The 21,088-nt window shown below is 41.8% G+C and overlaps 2 protein-coding genes across 3 annotated transcripts; both read left to right on the forward strand.

Moving 5' to 3' along the window:
* The first annotated feature begins 3,492 nt into the window (after positions 1-3,492).
* On the forward strand, positions 3,493-7,314 carry c2h2orf76 (chromosome 2 C2orf76 homolog). Of its 2 annotated transcripts, XM_056424473.1 has the most exons (5): positions 3,495-3,788; positions 3,860-3,910; positions 4,562-4,599; positions 5,124-5,205; positions 6,924-7,314. In XM_056424473.1, the coding sequence occupies exons 1-5, from the start codon at positions 3,656-3,658 to the stop codon at positions 6,998-7,000; spliced, it is 381 nt and encodes a 126-aa protein (XP_056280448.1). In that variant the 5' UTR covers positions 3,495-3,655; the 3' UTR covers positions 7,001-7,314. The 2 variants fall into 2 exon arrangements, with proteins under 2 accessions (XP_056280454.1, XP_056280448.1); XM_056424479.1 differs by lacking the exon at positions 3,860-3,910 and having other exon boundaries at positions 3,493-3,788.
* Positions 7,315-8,772: 1,458 nt separating this feature from the next.
* Positions 8,773-19,953, forward strand: dbi (diazepam binding inhibitor (GABA receptor modulator, acyl-CoA binding protein)). The gene is made up of 4 exons (XM_056424493.1): positions 8,773-8,856; positions 16,338-16,455; positions 18,782-18,844; positions 19,667-19,953. The coding sequence occupies exons 1-4, from the start codon at positions 8,842-8,844 to the stop codon at positions 19,738-19,740; spliced, it is 270 nt and encodes an 89-aa protein (XP_056280468.1). The 5' UTR covers positions 8,773-8,841; the 3' UTR covers positions 19,741-19,953.
* The last annotated feature ends 1,135 nt before the right edge of the window (positions 19,954-21,088 follow it).

Below are 21,088 nucleotides of genomic sequence, written 5' to 3' on the forward strand. Positions count from 1 at the left end.
TCTGAGTTTAACATCAAGAAGTTGCAGGTCATCCATGTTTTTTTGTCTTTAAGACATGCTTGAATTTTACTGAGCTGGTTGGTCTCCTCTGGTTTGATCGATAGATATAGTTGAGTATCATCTGCATAACAATGAAAGTTTATGGAGTGTTTCCTGATAATATTGCCCAAAGGAAGCATGTATAAGGTAAATAAAATTGGTCCAAGCACAGAACCTTGTGGAACTCCGAGACTAACGTTGGTGGTTATCGAGGCTTCATCGTTTACAAATACAAACTGAGATCGATCTGATAAATAGGATTTAAACCAACTTAGTGCGGTGCCTCAAATGCCAATCGACTGATCCAGTCTCTGTAATAGGATGTCATGGTCAATGGTCTCGAATGCAGCACTAAGGTCTAACAAGCCTTCTCTGACCAGCAGCATCAGACAAACAGGTCATGACGGTGTTTGTGCAATCCCAAGACGTTGTTTGGTGATAAACCACGTCGTCATTAGCGCTGCTGAAAACATGACATCGCAACTGGTCCGTTGTTTCCTAAAAAAATAAACAAACAAAAGACTCCCTAAATCCGTGATTTCAATGCTGTTTACTGACGTTAGTTATGTTTAGAGAATAGAGAGAGGGAGAGATGTACAGGCAGGTATCTTCTTTGTGTTGTATAAATGTTATTTAGACAATTTCGAAAGTATATTGAACTTATTAATTCATTTTATGAATGTCACAAGAATTCAATGCTAGCTCTCGATGTCATGCTATCCTTGTGCCACATTGTTTTATGTGGTATGTTTCTTTGTTTTGTCTGTTCCAGTTTTACAAAGATCAATAATGTATGAGCATTGCAGAGTGTGAAAAGAGTAAACGCAAGAAAAAACAACACTTGTAATAACTACTTACTAATCGAAAGTGAGGTCATGTCCGGAAATATCAGACTGAGGCTTTATAAAGTTTTTACAGAGGTTTAATATTTCCCGGCATGTTCCCGCATTTCCCAAGTGGTCGAGGTTAGTAAAGTTGTTTATTATATGGCATTTCGCTCCTATCATTTTGTAAATTAAAACACATTGTAATGTTAATAGAAACAATTTCATTTTGTTCAGCTCTCATGTCTTCTCACAACACAATGTGTTTCAGGTGTTGCTAGCAACCAATTACTTAACTTGAAGTTACAGTAATCAATAGAAAAATAATGTTGCCGATGGGTGCCCTTTTTTGGGGTTTGAGCACCTGCCCCCTAAAATATCTGTGCACGTGCTTGAATGGGGCAATGTGTCACACCAAACGGCTTCCAAAAGATCTTTGATCTGGATGTTTGATGTGTGGGGTCAGAGCACTGGTCCAACAGACTGGTAGAACATCTCAGAGCACTGGTCCAATGAACAGACTGGTAGAACATCTCAGAGCACTGGTCCAACAGACTGGCAGATATATCAGTATGCTTTTCACGCGACATGTTAGCCGCTCTCCGCAGGCTGGTGGGAGCCTGCTCACCAGTGTGCGCGCACATGTCTGTGCGCATGTGTCTGTGCGCATAGGGGCGGTGCTCCGCCGCCGGCGATACGGAGAGCCAGGAGAAGCGTGAACGCGACTACGTAGACATGCCGCTGTGTAGATACGATCAATAACATACGGCCGTTTAGTTTAATAAAAGAACAGGAAACCTTAATTTAAATTACTTCTGTTATCTGGCGCTATAGCAAAACAAATTACAGGGGGGCAGGGGGAGTATTCAGGGGGCGGGCCGCCACCTTGTTCTAATGGTAGGGAAACGCTGCTCTGTGTGTCTACCCTGCCGAACCCTGAGAGTGACTCGCAGAACCCCAGAGCTTCGATCCAACCCCGGTTCGATCGAACCCAGGTTAATAATCACTCGACTCAAGACCAAAACGTTCCCTGGACACAGAAGAGATGTGACCTAATGGTTGATTATCGAAATGAGTTGTCTTGAAACTAATAAGAGGTGGTGTAGCGTGTAGGCTTCACAAGCCTCCTGCACCACACTGACTCAGGGACACAGAGTATTTACTCGTACATAAATATTATTATCCATGTCCAGAGCTGCCAACTTTTCAAAAAACCTTGGAGTGAGATTTTGTCGGGGGTGACCAAAATGTTGCCGCGCACGCAGCCACACAGGTTGGTGGCTCAAATATCAGGAAATTTGAATTAATGTGGCGTTGTACCCATGTTGTACCCATGTTGTACCCTGCATTCTGGCCTGGCAAAGGTCTTTTACGAGGCATCTTTGCTACCTTAAATAATTAAAATGTTTTTTAATAACTCTACTCTCATTTACAAAAACATGACTAATTCTATTGCACAAATGTCCTGTCTTTATGTTAAATTCTTTATAATACATCTTACTTGTTCAAAGAGCTGTTTTGAAATTTTTTGAGAGGGGCCTTTTCCTAGGCCTGCAAATAAAGTGATAAATGCTATGTGGGCAGCCTTAATAAACAATGCGATGATGTTTTGAGCATGCAGTATACCAAGAGGTGCTCTCCTGCTGCTTGTTATGACAGCTGAGTTTACATCACCACACAAAATCACACGCACAAACACAACACATAATTTCAACATTTAAAGTTTAAGAGAGTGAGAACTTAATTGAACCACATGTCATTAACAGGGCTCTTACGTTTTGAAGACAGGCAAGAGTGACATATCTATCCAGGATGCTTTATTTTCATTGGTTGCTGGATTAAATCTTACAGATACAACAGATACGGTTTTTTCTGATTGGCTATTGTGTCGCCCATTTCTTTTTTTTGATTGGCGGATAAGTGGCACCTCACAGCAGAACTCCAGGGGAGCGCTTGATTCCTCCACGGTGAGGGCAGCGCGGCTAGCTCATGTTGGCGTGCTGCGGCACATTAAAACATTAAATAGCCGAGTTTTTTCAGCGTGAGAAATACGATGTGTGGCGGGAGTGCGTGACGTAAGACCGAAATGCGTGACTGTCACGCTCAATGCGTGACACTTGAGATCCCTGCATTAACACACCGTAGTCTCTGCTCGTTGTGTCTGTTTGAAAATCTTCTTCTGTTGCTAACTTCGGGACTCTTTGGGGTAAATAGGATGTCTATGCAGCGAATAGGTTTATAGATGCGCTCCTTAGCGCCATCTATCGTCGGGGAGTTTGAAAAGAAACCAACGCGCCTCGGCCCAAAATCAGAATTTCTTTTTCCGTGAGATATTGGTTGTGTGGCGTGAGAGCGTGTGAAAACATGCAAAAGCGTGTGTCACACGGCGAAACCGTGAGAGTTGGTAGCTCTGCCATGTCCCATGCTCCGAAATCACCAAGTCAATGTCCTTGCAATAAAAAATAATTCTGATACTGAAGAGAGGAACATGTTCAAGAATAATTTGCCCTGCTTCTTGAATGCAGTTACACACTCCGGTCCAGTAGGTGGCAGCGTAGGCTACACTTTAAACGTCGGTTTGTCGTCCGCCATGAAACTAGAAAGAAGAAGAGGAGGACGAAGAAGAAGAAGAAGAAGAAGAAGAAGAAGAAGAAACCACCACCACCACCACAGGCTGAACTGTCGAAAGCCAAACAACTGTCTGAAAACGTAATACGCTAACGTTTTAACGAAGAACGTTTTAACGAAGAACGCGTTCACACCGCCCCGTTATCCGAGCCTGCTCGCGGGCCATGGCCGCATGTGACGCGGTGCTCACGGTACGTCTCGTCCGGTCCTTCGAGCACAGGAACTTCAAGCCAGTCGTTTTTCACGGAGTCAATTTGGACCAAACGGTTCAGAACTTCGTTCAGATGGTCAGAGCCGGTACGTAACCAGAACGTTATCATGACGTATCGTTTGTTAATACCGATGAACTAACTGATAAACCCTTCTAGATGTCGCAACCAGAGGAGGGCTTCCCCCTCCTTTCAAAACATATGCATACGGTACGTATACCGGTTAGTTTGGTGTTGGGTCACGTGTCTAAATAATAATCCATATTTGTTTTAACAACCTACTACAAAGGCTGATTTGGCAATAATGTACAACGACATGTTATAAATAAAATTGTGTTTGGGGCTGTAGATGCATATGTTTTTTTATCACCTAAGCTAATGAATTCATATATTTAGCTGTCAGAGTATATATGAACACTTTGATTACATGTTGACATTAGTTCACTGGGTGTTTAATAGTACATGTGTTTCATCCTCTACGTTGTGATGAGACAATTTTGGAGCCCAATTTAAGAAACCATGTCCAAAACATGAACTGCATTGGAATCATTATTGACCACATGTCGACTTAATCTAAATACATTCAAAGGAACCAATATTTTCTCTCTTTCAACCTATAACTAAACAAAGTATCAATATTTTGCAAACAATTGATGTTTTGTGACAATGTAACCACATTTTTGCCGGTAGAAAAGACGGCAAAAAAGTGTCTTAGTTGTTCAGACTTTAAAATCAACCTGTTTTCAACTATATATTAACATTGAAATCCCGCTTAGTGCTCAATGGGATTGGCAAGATAAATGAGAGGACATGTAATGTATCACACGTGCTGCATCTAATTCTGTTCTCTTGTACTTTTAGACACCATGAAGATTATCCACCAAGCACATGGAGCAAAGGTATCGCTCTAAAGAAAGAGTCACTTTCCTCGGCCATTAGCTGTGGGCCTGAAGGCCAAGTGTTCTCAGTATTTATACTTCAACTGAAATGTATTTGTAATAGTTTAAGCTAGGTGAGTCTCTCCCGCATCCAGCTAATCAGAATGTGTGACATCATCTAAAGGACCCCAAGCTGAGCTCATCTGGTACCTACACCGGTTAATAGGGCATCTGCCAGATCATGACGGATGTTTCATGAATGCCATATGCTTGTTCAATCTGAATACTACAATAATTGTCATAGGACTAGCCAGAGGGGTTGATCACATGGTCACTACATGGCTGTAATGAGGGGTGCTGCCATAATGACCTGATTTAACACAAATAGTGAAGCAAAACACATCCATGCATTAGGATGAATGTAAAACATTAGCAGGACACTATATTTCATTAGTTTATACGTAATGTAAAGGGCACAAACGGGGATTGTGTGGTCTTTTGGAAATACATTTCGTCATTTAAGTGGAAACCTGTTTTCTTGGCAGACTAACGAGTTGGTGATGAGTTTAGAAGACGATGACAAGCTCATTCTGCGAGACGACCAAACCCTCCGAGCTGCTGGCGTCGGTAAGAGTCTGTCTTTGTTTATTGAGCTGCACGCGTTGTTATGGGAATACTGGATCCTAAAATATAACTTTGGATATGTAAGGTACAGTAGATATTACCTTTATGATGGGGTCTCGCATGCATAAGTCATCAGAAAAGTCATCAGGCTATATATACTGTTTTAATGTTCTCACTCATCAGTGTTCTTCTAGATGTGGGGAGTGGGCAGGAAGGGATTTCCAAACTTTTTTCACTCGGCGTCACACACAGAAAAATATATGAAAGGCTGGGCCACTCACTAGAGGTGACCTCTAGTGAATTGAAGTTTACACAAATATGCTTGATGTTTGAATATGTTTAAACAAGGAAACATCCCAGCTGTCCATTAATGGATTAATTAATTTTGTTAGGGTTGTCAACTAATTTTCAAAACGGCTGCCTGAGATTGCTTCTTAGTCAGGATGGTGAACTTAAGGATATGTATATTTAAGCTAGTGAGTACATGTGAATACTGTAATATTGTAACTCCTATAATGGGAACAGCGCCTCACTTGGTGGGAGAAGTGATGCTGCACTTTGACCTGGAGGATGCTGGCAGGTCCGGGGTCAGTTTGGTGGTTGAGAAGCGAAGGACATCACAGACATGTCGCTCATTTTGGTTCTCAGTCGGCTTTAACAGAAGATGTTTGCTCACATGTGAATGTTGAGCCAGACAGACTCTGGTCCTTGTCCAAGCTCCGGTAGACGTCTGGTAGGGAGAGACGCTGATTCTTCAGAGGATCGTCACACTGCATTTCCATCAGCTCTAATTGCAGACCATACCCCTCTGAGGTCATGGATAGGTCGGTCCTTCTTTCAAAAACTGGTAAATGTCTGATTTCTGGGAATAAAAACTGCTGCAGCACAAAGCCGAACGATGGAGACCCTAATGGTGAACATCGGCTCTCGTGCTCTAATTAAGTTGACAGTTGTCATCACATTGCCAGGTGGTGGATGGTACAGTGCATTTTAACATCCTCGCCTCCACTCGCTCACGCCAGAGAGGCCGTTCCTCTGCGCTCATTCCACAGCTTTAAGTCCCGTCTAGTCGATTGCATCTGACGGCAGACGTCCCTCCCCGTTGTTGTGTTGAGACTCCTTGCATCCAGCAGCTAATGCAAAACAATGAACAGCTGTGCACGGCGTCTGGCATCTGTTCTCTCGTCACACACGATGGAGTAAAAAGCACGAGTTCCGTATGACACCCGATGCTTTGAGTCCTCCTGTTTGTGGACGTGCTCAGGTTGTTGAATTCCCGCCAGTGAACGAGTGTCCGTGTCGTTGTTCAACGTGAAGACCCCCAGGTCGGCAGCAACATTCATACGGCGCTTTGCGTTGGCCATCTCTGGTTGAATATGGGCATGTAGAGGGCGGACGTGAGGCTGAAGCAGCTGCATACAATCACTGGTTGAGTTGGGATTCATACCAATACATACCTCACTGTATGCAAGGTTTTATAGATCTGGATATGTTTTGGCGTACATGCATGTTCTCCTTCTGAACGTACTTAGACATTTAGTGTTGATCCTACTTACTGTTTTATAAATGAGCCCCTGAACTGGTGAAAAGTGGTTGCATGTGTTGCACCTGATACTGAGGCCAGTAGTGAGTTCAGTAAAATCATTTCCAATAAGTCACTGATGTTCTGCTGCTGGTTTTATCACAATGTCAACTTAATGTATTCATATTTGTTTTTCCAGCAAATGAAACTGAAGTGGCCTTCTTCAGGAAAGAAGACTACGGTCTCTATAAAGCCAATCCTCGAACTGCTTGGTGACCACACTACGTTACTTTACTCTTACTAAAGATCCAGCATGACAGAAACAAGGACAACAAGAATGATGCCGTCATGTTCCCGTCACAGTTTTACTTTGTGGGTTTGTTTTAAAAACAAAGGGACAGGTATGCCTTTTCATTTCGTTCTTTTGGTCGCAATCCTGGACATTAACAATCATTGTTTAAAAAGAAGAAACAACTGCTGAATGAAGTTCAAACAGCTAAAGTTGTTTGAATGTTGCTTTTAAAAGGCATATATATAACAGAATAAAATGTACTGCACATACATTAAAACATTGAATTGTGCCCACAAACTCTACAATTGTCAAACGTGTTTTATTTTAATTGCAGCATGAGTTCTTTATGGCGTCTTAATGCGGTACCGGTCATTTTTGCCATATATATCAATTCTTGCAAACATGTTGTTCTAAATCTGTGTATCAAATGGTATCTTGTCAAAAAATTTACTTATGAGACATGATGGAGCCTGGGATCGTCATCATAACGTTCTATACCCACTAAACATTCAACATTTGAATAGATGCCTAAAACAAATCGGTCTGATATGTACTTACATTTTTATTCCCTAAAAATGTTTACGCTTGATGTACCTAGCATGCAAGGACCTGGTCTCTTGACCCCTCTTGGTAGTCCAGACTGTTCCGGCTCTCCTCTTCAGGTACAATGCAACATGCAAGTAGAAAAACTACAATTAAAACTTTTACTAATACTGCTCCCCATGTTGTCACCATCTCATGACCATCTCTAACATGGGTTGGAACATGTGCGGTTGCATCGTCATCTGATTCAAAGTTTCTGTCTCTTCCAGGATGGCTGAGTCTCTTTGGTGTCCTCACAGGTTTCACCATGTCACCATGTTAGGTGTGTGTGTGTGCTCCTATGAGTTTGCATGAGATAGCTCATTAGTGCAAGTGGCAAAGCATCCGCCCAGTTTAGCTTATTCCGTGCACAGATTTAGTTAACCTTTGTCTTTAATGTATTGTTAATGAGTCGGCTGTAGCTCACAGGGGAGAGTGGTTGTCTCGTGACCACAAGGTAGCCGGTTCCATCACCACTCTCCCCATAGTTAATTTTGAAGTGTCCGTGAGAAAGGCGCTGAACCCCCAGTTGCTCCCCGGTCTTTACTGCAGCCCTCGGCTCCTTCATAACTGAGGATGGGTTGAATACAGAGTAGAGTTTACCCCCGGGGATCAATACGTGTCCCTTTCTTCTTAATACTCTTCACTAAACCCTGACTGTGGGTGGAACACGACTCAAACCTATCATGTGCAATTTGCACATTTCAGCTCAGCCCCGTCCTAACATTTCCCATCTTCATGTTTCCCTCCACATATTCTACCCCTTTGTTTCCCTTTGCACCCTGCAGCGTAACTTATATAGATCCCACTGTCACTTTATCAGAGAACACCTTCTTTTGGAAACGCGGCAACAATGATAAACTATGAACCCTCTTTTCTTGCTGGCAGATGTCATCATTTGGATCACCCTCCACCTTTTCCTCATCTGGGATACTATAAAACGCCTCTAACTTATCACTGCACACCTTTCAACTTCATTGCTTTCTCTTTTTATTTATTTCTCATTTATTTATAAAGCCATGATTGCTTTTTTAAATTGCTATCATTTCCAATACTAATAACAGTTATTAAATGACAGAGCTGTCACGATGCTATAATACACTCCGGTACAGTAGGTGGCGCCATGTTACGGTTGGTTTGTAATCGATACATTTCGTAAGTAGAAGAAGCGGCGGTATCGCATGGGGTGGGTCAGTGGACTTTGACCATTCATCAGTGGACTGCAGTCGAATCCTCACCTACAATGGCAGATCTCCAGGTGTGTATAGCATAAGTCCGCCACGGTTCATCTTCCCAGGGCTCGTCTACACTCCATGAAATGAGCGTCGGCTGCTCCTCCGCCAACTCTAACGACGGCGACCCTCGGGCCGCTACTCCTAGTCTCCCGAACCCGAATACACTGCACCCGGCACTCTGGTGCAGCAGCAGGCCCGTTGTGCCACCGAGGAGCGACCCGCGTCAAGAGGGCTTGCTCCCCGGGAGCCGCGAGGAGGACGAGCCGGTGGGAATAACGGGACCGTTACACAGTCTGCGCGAGGGCGGTTCGTGTTTGAAGTGGTGCGGACAGTTTGTCTTTGAACCAGAGTACAGAAGCGCCATTTGTACAATATCTATCGATTAGTTAGATACATGCACTAGTTATGCATACTAATTAATTAATAGGCATAGCAATAGTTATGCATACAAATTAGTTATATGCATAGCAATAGTTATGCATACTAATTAATTGTTGGTGTGTTGCGTAACGCGGACCGTGTACGGCCTCGCAGTCAGTCACTCATGCGCGTGTGGGTGTGTGCGCGCGCGTCAAGTGGAAGAGTTTGGGAGAGCTTTGACAAGGTGCCCGTATTCCCTGAACTTTGACCCAGAGACAACCCGACCTTTGCTCCATTTCGTACTTTCTTCCGCCGCGTGAGCACTGAGCGGCACAGCGCGGCACGGCGCGTGAGTCTTTGTTGTGAGAACAAGCGATGCCATTGTACTCTTTAGTGACATTGAGCCGTGGGTTCCAGGTCTGAATGCATTAGTGTCAAGGAGACAACAGTAATAATAATAACAACAATCAGCCTGTACTGTTAGTTATTTCTATGGTTAAGATGATTTTATTTTTATTTTGACAGTTTTGAGTTGGCAGCTGAGCTCAGTGCAAGTTTATATATCATGGATCATACTGTTTATCCTATATTATTTCCCCAGCAGTTTAGAATCTAACAAACAAAAAAAAGTGCTACATCTGTCAATTGTTTATGCTAAACTTTATTTTTGCACGGATTCAGGACAAAGCAGGTTTAGAAAAGTCTGACCCGTCTTACCTGGCTAGTCCGGTTCTGGTCAGGCTTAGTTTGGTGGTGGGAGGAAGATGGCTGAGCTCTCATCCCTGATGGACAGCACCTCCCCACCCCATGCAGGACACTAGCAGCTCTGCTCAGCTCCTTCATCACTGTGTGTGAAGGAGAGGAACCACAAGTCCAACCTGCTGCTGTCAGGCTGCACAACCAGCTGAGCCCAGTAGACTCAACACTTAATAACTTCATTCAATCCAACCTGTGCAATATTAATGCACTGTAGAGATAGACATTTATTCTGCCTGTGTGCAGGGCTCCAGACTGCGACCAAATGGTCGCATTTTGCGCCTAAAATTAGACACAGTGCGAGTAAATTGTTCATCAACTTGAGTATGCGCGACCAGTAAAATTAGCAGATTTTTTTGTTATTAAATAGAAGAAGAAGAAGGCTGGCCTGTGTGTGAGAGGGGGGGGGGCTGTGAAAGAAAGAGGCGCCAACGAGAGACACAACGGGCGAGGGCCAGAGGGATCCTCACCACCGAGCAACGTCCCCCCCCCAGTTGAATCTCTCTGGGTCAACTCAGCCGACCTCACATGTGAGCCCCTCTGAGCGCGCGGAGCGCGAGGGTTTTGATAACGACAACATCCGGTTTTGCAAAGTTAGCGAAGAACAAAATTAGTCAGTCGAAATGAATGATGCAGATGTGTTCCATACTATCTGAAATCCTCTACAATATAATCAAACAATTTTAATGTATCAAAGTTCTAAATGTTTAAAGAAATCGGTAATTTCTTTAATGTTTGTTGCAAGTCGATTTATAGTGTGTCAGGGTTTTTCCTGCAGAGAAAATTTGGGCGTAGCGCCTAAGCCTTTTTCGGCCTATGAAATCAAAAATCCGCGAAAAAAAAAAAAAAAAAAAAAAAAAAACAAAAACAACTGTGTTCATCAGGTTCATGTGTGTGCTCACCTGTGTGCGTATCATCACAGCAGAGCGGCAGCTGGCATGAATAGAAGGTGTGCGCAGCGCAAAAAAATGTTTTGGGACCACCCAAGACCCATTTTGACCCAGGAAAAAGTCGCCTAATTTTTTCTGCTTTATGCCTAACATTTTAAGTTAGGAGCGACTGTGCTCCTAGTTAAAAAAGTTAGTCTGGAGCCCTGGTGTGTATATATTATTCAGCTACCGTAGAGTGTTTTATTTACTGTTATATTTGTATTTGATCCTGTGTCCTGTGTGCACTTTACCCCTCTGCTGTTGTAATCTTGTACATTTCCTCACTTCAGGACAAATAAAGCATTATCTTATCTTAATTCATAACTGATGAGCCAGAGTTAGCTATTACAGCTCATTCACATCTGCAGTCCCTGTGAATGAAGAACATCAATAAACACATAGCAGTTTGTCAAAAGTACAAATGTATAACACTCTCATACGAAATATACATTGCATAATGTCATTGTCAGAAAAAAGGTGGTTCCATACACGCGTTAAGGCCAGTGACCACATGACTGGTTTGTCTTTGATGTAACAGTGTTACAATCAAGCTGTTGGACTGAAACACACTGTGTGGTCCAATAAACAGAAAACACTTATTTTTAATATGACATAAAAAGGTACATCACGATACATAGTATGTCAAATGTAGGGCTGCAACAACGAATCGATAAAAATCGATTATTAAAATAGTTGGCAACAAATTTCATTATCGATTCGTTGTGTCGCGCGATTATTACTGCGCTCAATAAGTCGCGGAGTATAAAAAAAGTTGAGTAGAGTGCAGAGCGGCGCTGGAGAAACAAGAGCGGAGGGAGAGGACATACCATAATGCTGTGTTGTGAGAGCCAATCAGCGCTGAGCTGCTCCGCTGTTGATGAATCTAATTGGCTGCTGCTGCTCACGTGGCGCTGGAAGCGGAAGTCCTTCACGTAGTCGGAGACATCCAATATGCTAAATCATATCGTTTTTAACGTACGGGTACTTTGTTAATATCGCTACACCATGCAGCGTGACAGCAGCAGATGTAGCGGACTAACATTCAAGCTAACCTAACTTCCCAAACGCTGTCGACATCTGAATGCTGATTGGCCGAGACTCGACACGTCTCATTGTTTTATTGAGAAGAGCACCACTTCACATTTTTTCCGCATCTCACTGCAATCTCAACGGCAGCGGGCCAGGTGAAAAAAATAATAAATCGGAACGCGTCTCTGATATTGTTCAGGGGGCCGGACCAAATGGGGACCACTGCTCAGGAGAGTAAACCGCTGTCAGTCTGTTTGTGACGGGTTCATCCACATGCTGACCAGTGGATCTCCAGGACCTTTCCATGACTTTAACCCTTGTGTTGCCTTCGGGTCATTTTGACCCGAATCAATATTACACCCTCCCCCCGCTTTAGGATTAATTTGACCCCATTCAATGTTTAATGTCGGTGTTCTTTCGGTAGTCAACAAACAAACATAAAGTGCCTCACACTTAAACTTGGAAAACAATATTAATTCTAATAATTTTCTGGAGGTTTTAATTGCTGGCGTCAAATTGAACCCAAAGGGTAAAATATGTTAGTAAATATAAAGGTAACAGGAGGGTGAAACATTGAATCGGGTCAAACTGACCCAAAGGCGGGGGGAGGGTGTAATATTGATTCGGGTCAAAATGACCCGAAGGCAACACAAGGGTTAAACCAAATTTCCATGATTAAACATTTTGTGAAAACTCTGTCTATACTTGACAAAGTGAGAAGATGTAGTATTTAAACTAACAATGAGAATTCCAAAGCATACCGTATATATACCGTGTAAATTAACATTTGAATAAAACAAATTTGCATTACTTTTCCAAATATTTTGGGATTTTATTTTTTTCAATTACTTTTCTAGCCCTGCTAATAGCCATTTAAAAATTCCATGACTTTTCCAGGTTTTCCATGACCGTACGAACCCTGTTTTGAATAAAGGGTTGCAAATTAAAGTTTTTTTGTTTTTTTATCCGATTAATCGATTAATCGAAAAAATAATCAACCGATTAATCGATTATCAAAATAATCGTGAGTTGCAGCCCTAGTCAAATGCACTATGACAAAAATACCAGAATACCCAACTGCATCCAGTCCCATTTTAACAGTATGCAAAGCAACACGAGAAGTCTGACACACAATCCTGTGTACCGGGGATATAAAGGTTGAAGGTCAAATGTTATGAGGAGGAAGTGGGTCCCATTTGAATACATACTGCATGCAACCAGGGTTTTTCCTGGGTCAAAATGGGTCTTCGGTGCTCCCAAAAAAAAATCTTGGTCTATATTACCATGTCATGTATTTCTTTTTCTTTTTTTCACATAAATAATGGAGGCAATGCTTGAGGAAATCATTTAGCTTCCACTTTAGATTGAAATAGATAGGCTAATAGATTGACAATTAGAGACGCAGCGATCAGGTTTTTGGGTGCCGAGCACCGATCACTGAAATCAGTATTTGCCGATCCGATAATACTGATCACCGATCACGGTGTCGATTGAAGCATTCTATTTATTGTGTAGCATTATTGCCTAGGAATATGAGGAAATACATATATAAAGCACCTCAAACATTAAATAAATTAACGATTTCTTTAAATATTTAGGACTTTTACTTTGAAAAATGTCCAAATTGATACATTAAAATTGATTGATTGCCAGTGATGGGGATTTCAGATATGTATGGAACACATCCATACCTGCAAACTTGTCACCTTTTTGAACTCAAAATAGGTCATCCACGTGAATCGTGGAGATCCGAAGTTTTTTGGGGTCACCTGGCCCGCTGCTGTTGAGATTGCAGTGAGACGCGGAGAAAATGTGGAGTGGTGCTCTTCGCAATAAAACATCTTTGATGGGACGTGTCGCGTCTCAGCCAATCAGCGTTCAGATGTCCAGAGCGTTTGGGAAGTTAGGTTAGCTTGAATGTTAGTCCGCTACATCTGCTGCTGTCACGCTGCACGGTGTAGCGATGCTAACAAAGTACCCGTACGTTAAACACGATGTGATTTAGCATATTTTTAGTATCGATACTTCATTAAGAGAGCGATCAGAGCGCACGCGCTGCTCCGTGTCAAGCTGTCTGCGCACACTGCGCTGCGCAGCTCTCACAGCGAGAGAAGTGGCGCAGCTTTAGAGACCGACTTCGGCTTTAAAAAATTAATTAAAAAAAGATGCCAGAAGTGAAATGTTTCAATTCAATTCAATTCAATTCAGTTTATTTGTATAGCCCAATTTCACAAATTACAAATTTGTCTCGGAGTGCTTTACAATCTGTACACATAGACATCCCTGCCCCAAAACCTCACATCGGACCAGGAAAAACTCCCAAATAACCCTTCAGGGGGAAAAAAAGGGAAGAAACCTGCAGGAGAGCAACAGAGGAGGATCCCTCTCCAGTCTGTAAAGTTCTGTAACTCTACAGCTGCTCATCCTGATGAACTGTGTATCATCTGGTCAGAGACTAACGGCCTCATAGTGTATAATCAATGCTATGATGGAACCATGTAGTTTCATTCATATCTGGCTGTATTAATACTAATATTACTGACATTTGTTAAGTGTTGAACAAGTTGGTAAAAAGTGAACCATACAGATGTTTTATTTATTACTGTTATAGATAAATATACCAGTCTCTTATTTATGGTATCATATTATTTCTATGGTATTGTATTGAATTCTGGTATTGGGTATCATGATATTTATGGCAGGTATGGTACAGAAGTTATAATATGAGTATCGTGACAAACAGGTAGAGGCAGAACAGACTGAAGGAAAAGTCCATGAGGACTGTTCAGGCCAAAAAAAGTAAGTTGATTCATGAATGACTTTCACCATATTTTATAAAATGACAATGTATATTTGTTATTACTATCATTATAGGGCTGAGTCAGAGCAGAGGACCTTTTGTTCTTAAACTGTTTATTATCATTATTTAGATTTGTGGTCAGAACAATAAAATGACTGAAGTTGTGGTTCTAAAAGCTTTGAGGCTTCAAACAACGTGGATGTGGTGTGGTGACAAAAAAAAAATCACCTGCAACCCCCCCCCCCCCCCCCGTTGTCACCTTTTTCACCCCTCATGAGTTTGCAGGTATGCACATCTGCATCATTCATTTCCTGGAACTCTTGGGGAAATCTATATACAGGACTTTTCTTAACATACAAAAGTCTGACTTATTTTTATAAACTCTTCCTTGGTACAGTAAAAATGTTTTAATGTTAGCATAATTTAAGCTAAATCTCAGAAACGATCTCTAAAGATACAAAATCAGTTCATTGTTTACTTGTATATGTTAGTGTATGATTTGTCGAAATCTTATTTTGAAAAACGGATGTTTCACGTGGTTCTTTCCGCTAACTTTGCAAAACTGGATGTTGTGTCACGTAAATCCTTCCGCTAACTTTATCAAAACCCTCGCGCGCTCCCGATCGAATGCGTTTACCGTCAACATCAGTCTATAGGGGCTCAGATATGTGAGTGTCGGCTGAGTTGACCGCTGTGATTCAACTCGGGGGACGGGGACGCCGCTCGGTGCGTGAGGATCCCCTCGTGGACCTCTGACCTCTGTCGGCCCTCGCCGGGCGCATTGTCTCCGTTGCGGTTCGCCGCGATTGAAACGTCTCTGATAGTTCTCGCAGATTTTATGTCATCTGATCGGCCAAGTTTGATCGGCCGTTTTGAGAACGCCGATCAAAACCGATAATGGGAATATCGGCCGATATGGATCGGCGCCGATCAGATCGGTGCATCCCTATTGACAATAGTCCAGGTGTGTTCGTGCACGTCGGGCTGTTGAGTGATCAGCAGCTGGCCGCTCTGTCCATTCACGCACCTCACAGTTGCGTATTGATCAGACAAGAAGACACACTTATCAACTCGATTACTATTGATCAAAACAGAACGAGGGTTCGGCTGTAGCCTACTTGAAACATACTATTGAGAACATATTCGCTGACATGCACGTGATGAACACAGGTTTTTTTTTCTGTTTTTTTTCCATCGCGGACTTTTCTTGCCTTAGGCGCTCGGGATTTGACATAGGCGTTCGGGAAAACGGCTTAGGCGCGCGCCCAAATTTTCTGGGCAACAGGACAACCGATGTATCAGATTTATGTACTGTGTCAGCATGGGTTCCCTCCACGTTCTCCCTGTGGCAGCATGGGTTCCCTCCACATTCTCCCTGTGGCAGCGTCGGTTCCCTCCACGTTCCCCCTGTGGCAGGGTGGGATCCCTCCATGTTCCCCCTGTGGCAGCGTGGGTTCCCTCCACAATCTCCCTGCACTTAATGCTGCTCTTCAGATTTAGATTTTTAAAATGTAACGCCTGCTGTGAAGGCCATCCTGACCTCCGACCTACTGTTGTCCAGGGGAACCATCATCAACCAGTCCATAATCACAGTAGTATGGTTCTGAAGGTTCTGTCCTCTCCTCTGCAGGCTAAGTTTGATGAAGCAGCTGCTGAGGTGAAGCAGCTGAAGGCCAAGCCTGCAGATGAAGAGATGCTGCAGGTGTACTCCATGTTCAAGCAGGCCACCGTGGGGGACGTCAACACAGGTGGGAGAACACTCACTGCCTCCTGCTGGTGGAGTCGTCCACTAGGATTATTACATTTAATGATGTTGTATGATGCTGGAAAACCTATTGCCCAGTAACCTGTGAGCACATCTCTGGTAAACAAGTAACCTGTGAGCACATCTCTGGTAAACACATAGCCTGTGAGCACCACTGGTTTTAACGTATTATATAATATATCACATATATATATAATATATATATATATATTTTATTATATATCCAGCCTATCCCAGCTGACATTGGGCGAAGGCAGGGTACACCCTGGACAGACTCCACACAGAGGGACCGCCCATACCGGGAATTGAACCCACGGCCGTCTTGCTGTGAGGCGACAGCGCTAGCCACTACACCACCGTGCAGCCCATTATTATATATATTTTATATATTTATATGTTATATATATATACACTACCGTTCAAAAGTTTGGGATGATAAAGTTCTTTATTTTTTGTAATCCAATTGAAAACTCACACTTTGTTATCATGAGTTGCAAGACCAAGTAAAAAAAAGGTTATAACAGCTGAGTGTTTGTCAGGGCTCAGGACCCTTTTAGTATGTTTCGAGTTAATTAGACAATTCAAGGATATTTGTTTAATACCCTACTGGTATACTTTCGCGATATGTGTTTTCCTTGAAAACTCACACTTTTATTTATCAAATGAGTTGCAAAATGTATAGAAAATATAGTCAAGACATTGACAAGGTTAGAAATAATGATTTGTATTTGAAGTATTAATTTTTTTCTTCAAACTTTGTTTCGTCAAAGAATGCTCCTTTTTCAGCAATTACAGCATTGCAAACCTTTGGCATTCTAGCTGTTAATTTGTTGAGGTAATCTGTTGAAATTTCACCCCACGCTTCCTGAAGCACCTGCCACAAGTTGGATTGGCTTGATGGGCACTTCTTGCGGACCATACGGTCAAGCTGCTCCCACAACAGCTCAATGGGGTTGAGATCTGGTGACTGTGCTGGCCACTCCATTACAGACAGCTTACCAGCTGCCTGCTTCTTCCCTAAATAGTTCTTGCACAATTTGGAGGTGTGCTTTGGGTCATTGTCCTGTTGGAGGAGGAAATTGGCTCCAATCAAGCGCTGCCCACAGGGTATGGCATGGCGTTGCAAAATGGAGTGATAGCCTTCCTTAAAATCCCTTTACCTGGTACAAATCTCCCACTTTACCAGCACCAAAGCAGCCCCAGACCATCACATTACCTCAACCATGCTTGACAGATGGTGTCAGGCACTCTTCCAGCATCTTTTCACCTGTTCTGCGTCTCACAAATGTTCTTCTGTGTGATCCAAACACCTCAAACTTGGATTCATCTGTCCATAACACCTTTTCCAATCTTCCTCTGTCCAATGTCTGTGTTCTTTCGCCCATACCAATCTTTTCTTTTTATTGGCCAGTCACAGATATAGCGTTTTCCTTGCGACTCTGCCTAGAAGGCCAGCATCCCGGACTCGCCTCCTCACTGTCGACGTTGCCACTGGTGTTTTGCCTGTACCATTTACAGGAGCTCCCAGTTGAGGACCTGTGAGGCGTCTATTTCTCAAACTGCAGACTCTAATGTACTTGTCTTCGTGCTGTGTTGTGCACGGGGCCTCCCACTTCTCTTTCTGCTCTGGTTAGAGCCTGTTTGTGCTGTTCTCTGAAGGAGTAGTACACACCGCTGTCGGAAATGTTCAGTTTCTTTGCAATTTCTGCATGGAATAGCCTTCATTTCTAAGAACAAGAATAGACTGGCGAGTTTCACATGAAAGTTCTTTCCTTCTGGCCATTTTGAGAGTCTTATCGAACCCACAAATGTGATGCTCCAGATAATCAACTAGCTCAAAGGAAGGCCAGTTGTATAGCTTATATCTCCAGCATAACTGTTTTCAGCTGTGCTAACATAATTGCACAAGGGTTTTCAAGGGTTTTCTAATCATCCATTAGTCTTCTAAGGCGATTAGCAAACACAATGTACCATTAGAACACTGGAGTGATAGTTGCTGGAAATGGGCCTCTATACACCTATGAAGATATTTCATTAGAAACCAGACGTTTCCACCTAGAATAGTCATTTACCACATTAACAATGTATAGAGTGTATTTCTGATTGATTTAATGTTATCTTCATTGAAAAAAACAATGCTTTTCTTTGAAAAATAAGGACATTTCTAAGTGATCCTAAACTTTTGAACGGTAGTGTATATTATATGATATATATATATTATATTATATGATATATATATATATATATATCATATATATATAATGTATTACACCTCTTAACTTCCATGTGTTCATGTCTGGTCTCTGCAGCTCGCCCAGGGATGTTTGATTTCACTGGTAAGGCTAAGTGGGACGCCTGGGAGAAGCAAAAAGGTAAACAGTCAGTTCTCTAGATGCTGCTGCTATGAATCTTTGTTTGTCATGACACAACCCAGACAGACCTTCTCTATACTTCTGTATGAGTTTGTTTACTTGTAGGATTTTCCTTCTTCTCAATTACACTGCTGAATGACATGATTCCTGGGTTATATTAGGCCACAGATCAAAGGTAATCAGAGATGTAGGACTGAGCATTGGATTAGATTAGATATAGTTTATTCATCCCCAGTTTAATTTCTTTCCTGATCCAAATCCTATTATTGTTTGGGATCGGCAAAGTCCAAAAATAAATGCGAAAATATAACGACGAATAAATAAAAGAATAATTAAGTCAATAAGAACATGTGAGATATTAAGAGAAATAGATAAATGTTGAAATATAAAAATAATTAGACTCATTCCTGTATCAATTGTTCATCATTTTTATTTATTTATTTTGTCTTGAATACTTTTTACTTTTTCTCTTCATTTGTTTTATTAAATATAAACTGTATATTTCTGATTTATTTACTTTTATACTATTACATTTGTTGTTTTCCTTATTCTTTGCCCTCTGGCTTGAGCTTCTTCCTCATTGCGTTAGCTATTCCTTTATTTGTTGATTTATATATACAGAAATGAAAATGAATCAACAAATAAATGAATGCTCATTCTTTTGTATTTCTTTAGATATCCACATTTATTAACTTGTTCATTCTTTTATTAATTATTATATTTCCACATTTATTTTCTTGTTCTTTACGTGTATTTTTCATAATAAATAGTGCTCATGTTTTTATTGTGTGTTTCGTAAAATTCATTTTGATTTACCTTCAGGCAAGAGCAAAGAGGACGCCATGACCGAGTACATCGACGTGGTGAAGCAGCTGAAGGAGAAGTACGGGGTGTGACCTCACCGGACTGAGAGACCTTTCCTCAGGCCTTAAACCCCAACGCGTGTGTCCTTAGACCTGTGAGTGTCTGGTGGTCCAGGTGGGATCACATGGGCCTGATAACCACGATGCTCGATCATGACCTGGCCTCCACGAGAGGACCGTCTTTTTTTAATGAATGAATATCTGCACAGAATCCTGTCATTTCAATTTAAAATTGTGCTACTCTAAGTGGGTTTTGGTGGTCTCTGATTTCATTCATATTCCAGTTTCACATTCCTGTGTATTATCACAGTCATGAGATAATGTACAGTGGATTGGATGGGCGCACGGTGAATAGCTGCATCATGGCCGGTTCCATTGTCCCCCCTCACACACTCCTTCAGTCCACTAGTTATCAGTTGTCTGTGTCCTATGATAACCTCATCAAAATTGATAATTTGGTTTAAAATAATTGTTTCTATATAAAAAAGAAACAATTTAATGTAAAATGACACAGACTGAAATATCATCCTCCTACTTAGAAAAAAGATCTGACTTACAAAGTAGTTATACTAATCCATCATATTCATATTGTGTATGCTATATTAACTAGTCATACACATGTTTTTTGATTTAGGACGGTACACAGGTTTTATTTAGGTTAACGGTTGTCCGCTTCACGACATGAAGCTAGATTGTTGTATCGTTGGTATGCTAGGACACTACCGATAGCTGGGCCGGCCCGACCGCAACGATACGCGTCAGGGAGGAAGAGGGCAGGAGGGGCTGAAAAAGCCAGGTTGAAAAAAAGAAAGGCATTGGAGGAGGATGCTGCGAAATGTGCCAAGCTTACAGATTTATTTTCAAGAGGACAAACACAAGTGGCAACTGGTAAAGAGAGAGAGGCCTAATGATTAGCAACATAACTATTCGGCTAACGTTGTAGCCTTGATTAATATCATTGTAGCGTTGTCAACCTATTCCCAAGCAAAATATTAAATTGAATTAAAATATTAGCCTTTTTATATCACCCAAAATATGGCGATCCATAGACTTTGCAAATATTATGCAAATATTGATATATACTATTGATATTGAAGTATGCAGTAATATGACTCAATTTTTCTTTGTAGCTTCGGAGCAGCAGATAAGACTGTCTCCTGCTGAAAATGATGAGCCCGACATTTGCAATGAGGAGGCCATGACGACAGGGACAGGTAGAGAGGATAACTGGAAACAATATGAATTAAAGTTATATATTCTAAGAAAGAGCAGTATATGACAGTACTTGATGAACCAATATGCATTGTTTGCTCATTAGTGTGTGTAGTAAAGGAGTAAATCACCACTATATAATACTCATGTAGAAAAATGATAATGACCA

The sequence above is a fragment of the Pseudoliparis swirei genome, chromosome 2, assembly GCF_029220125.1.
Source record: "Pseudoliparis swirei isolate HS2019 ecotype Mariana Trench chromosome 2, NWPU_hadal_v1, whole genome shotgun sequence".
In the NCBI taxonomy this organism is placed as follows: Eukaryota; Metazoa; Chordata; class Actinopteri; order Perciformes; family Liparidae; genus Pseudoliparis; species Pseudoliparis swirei.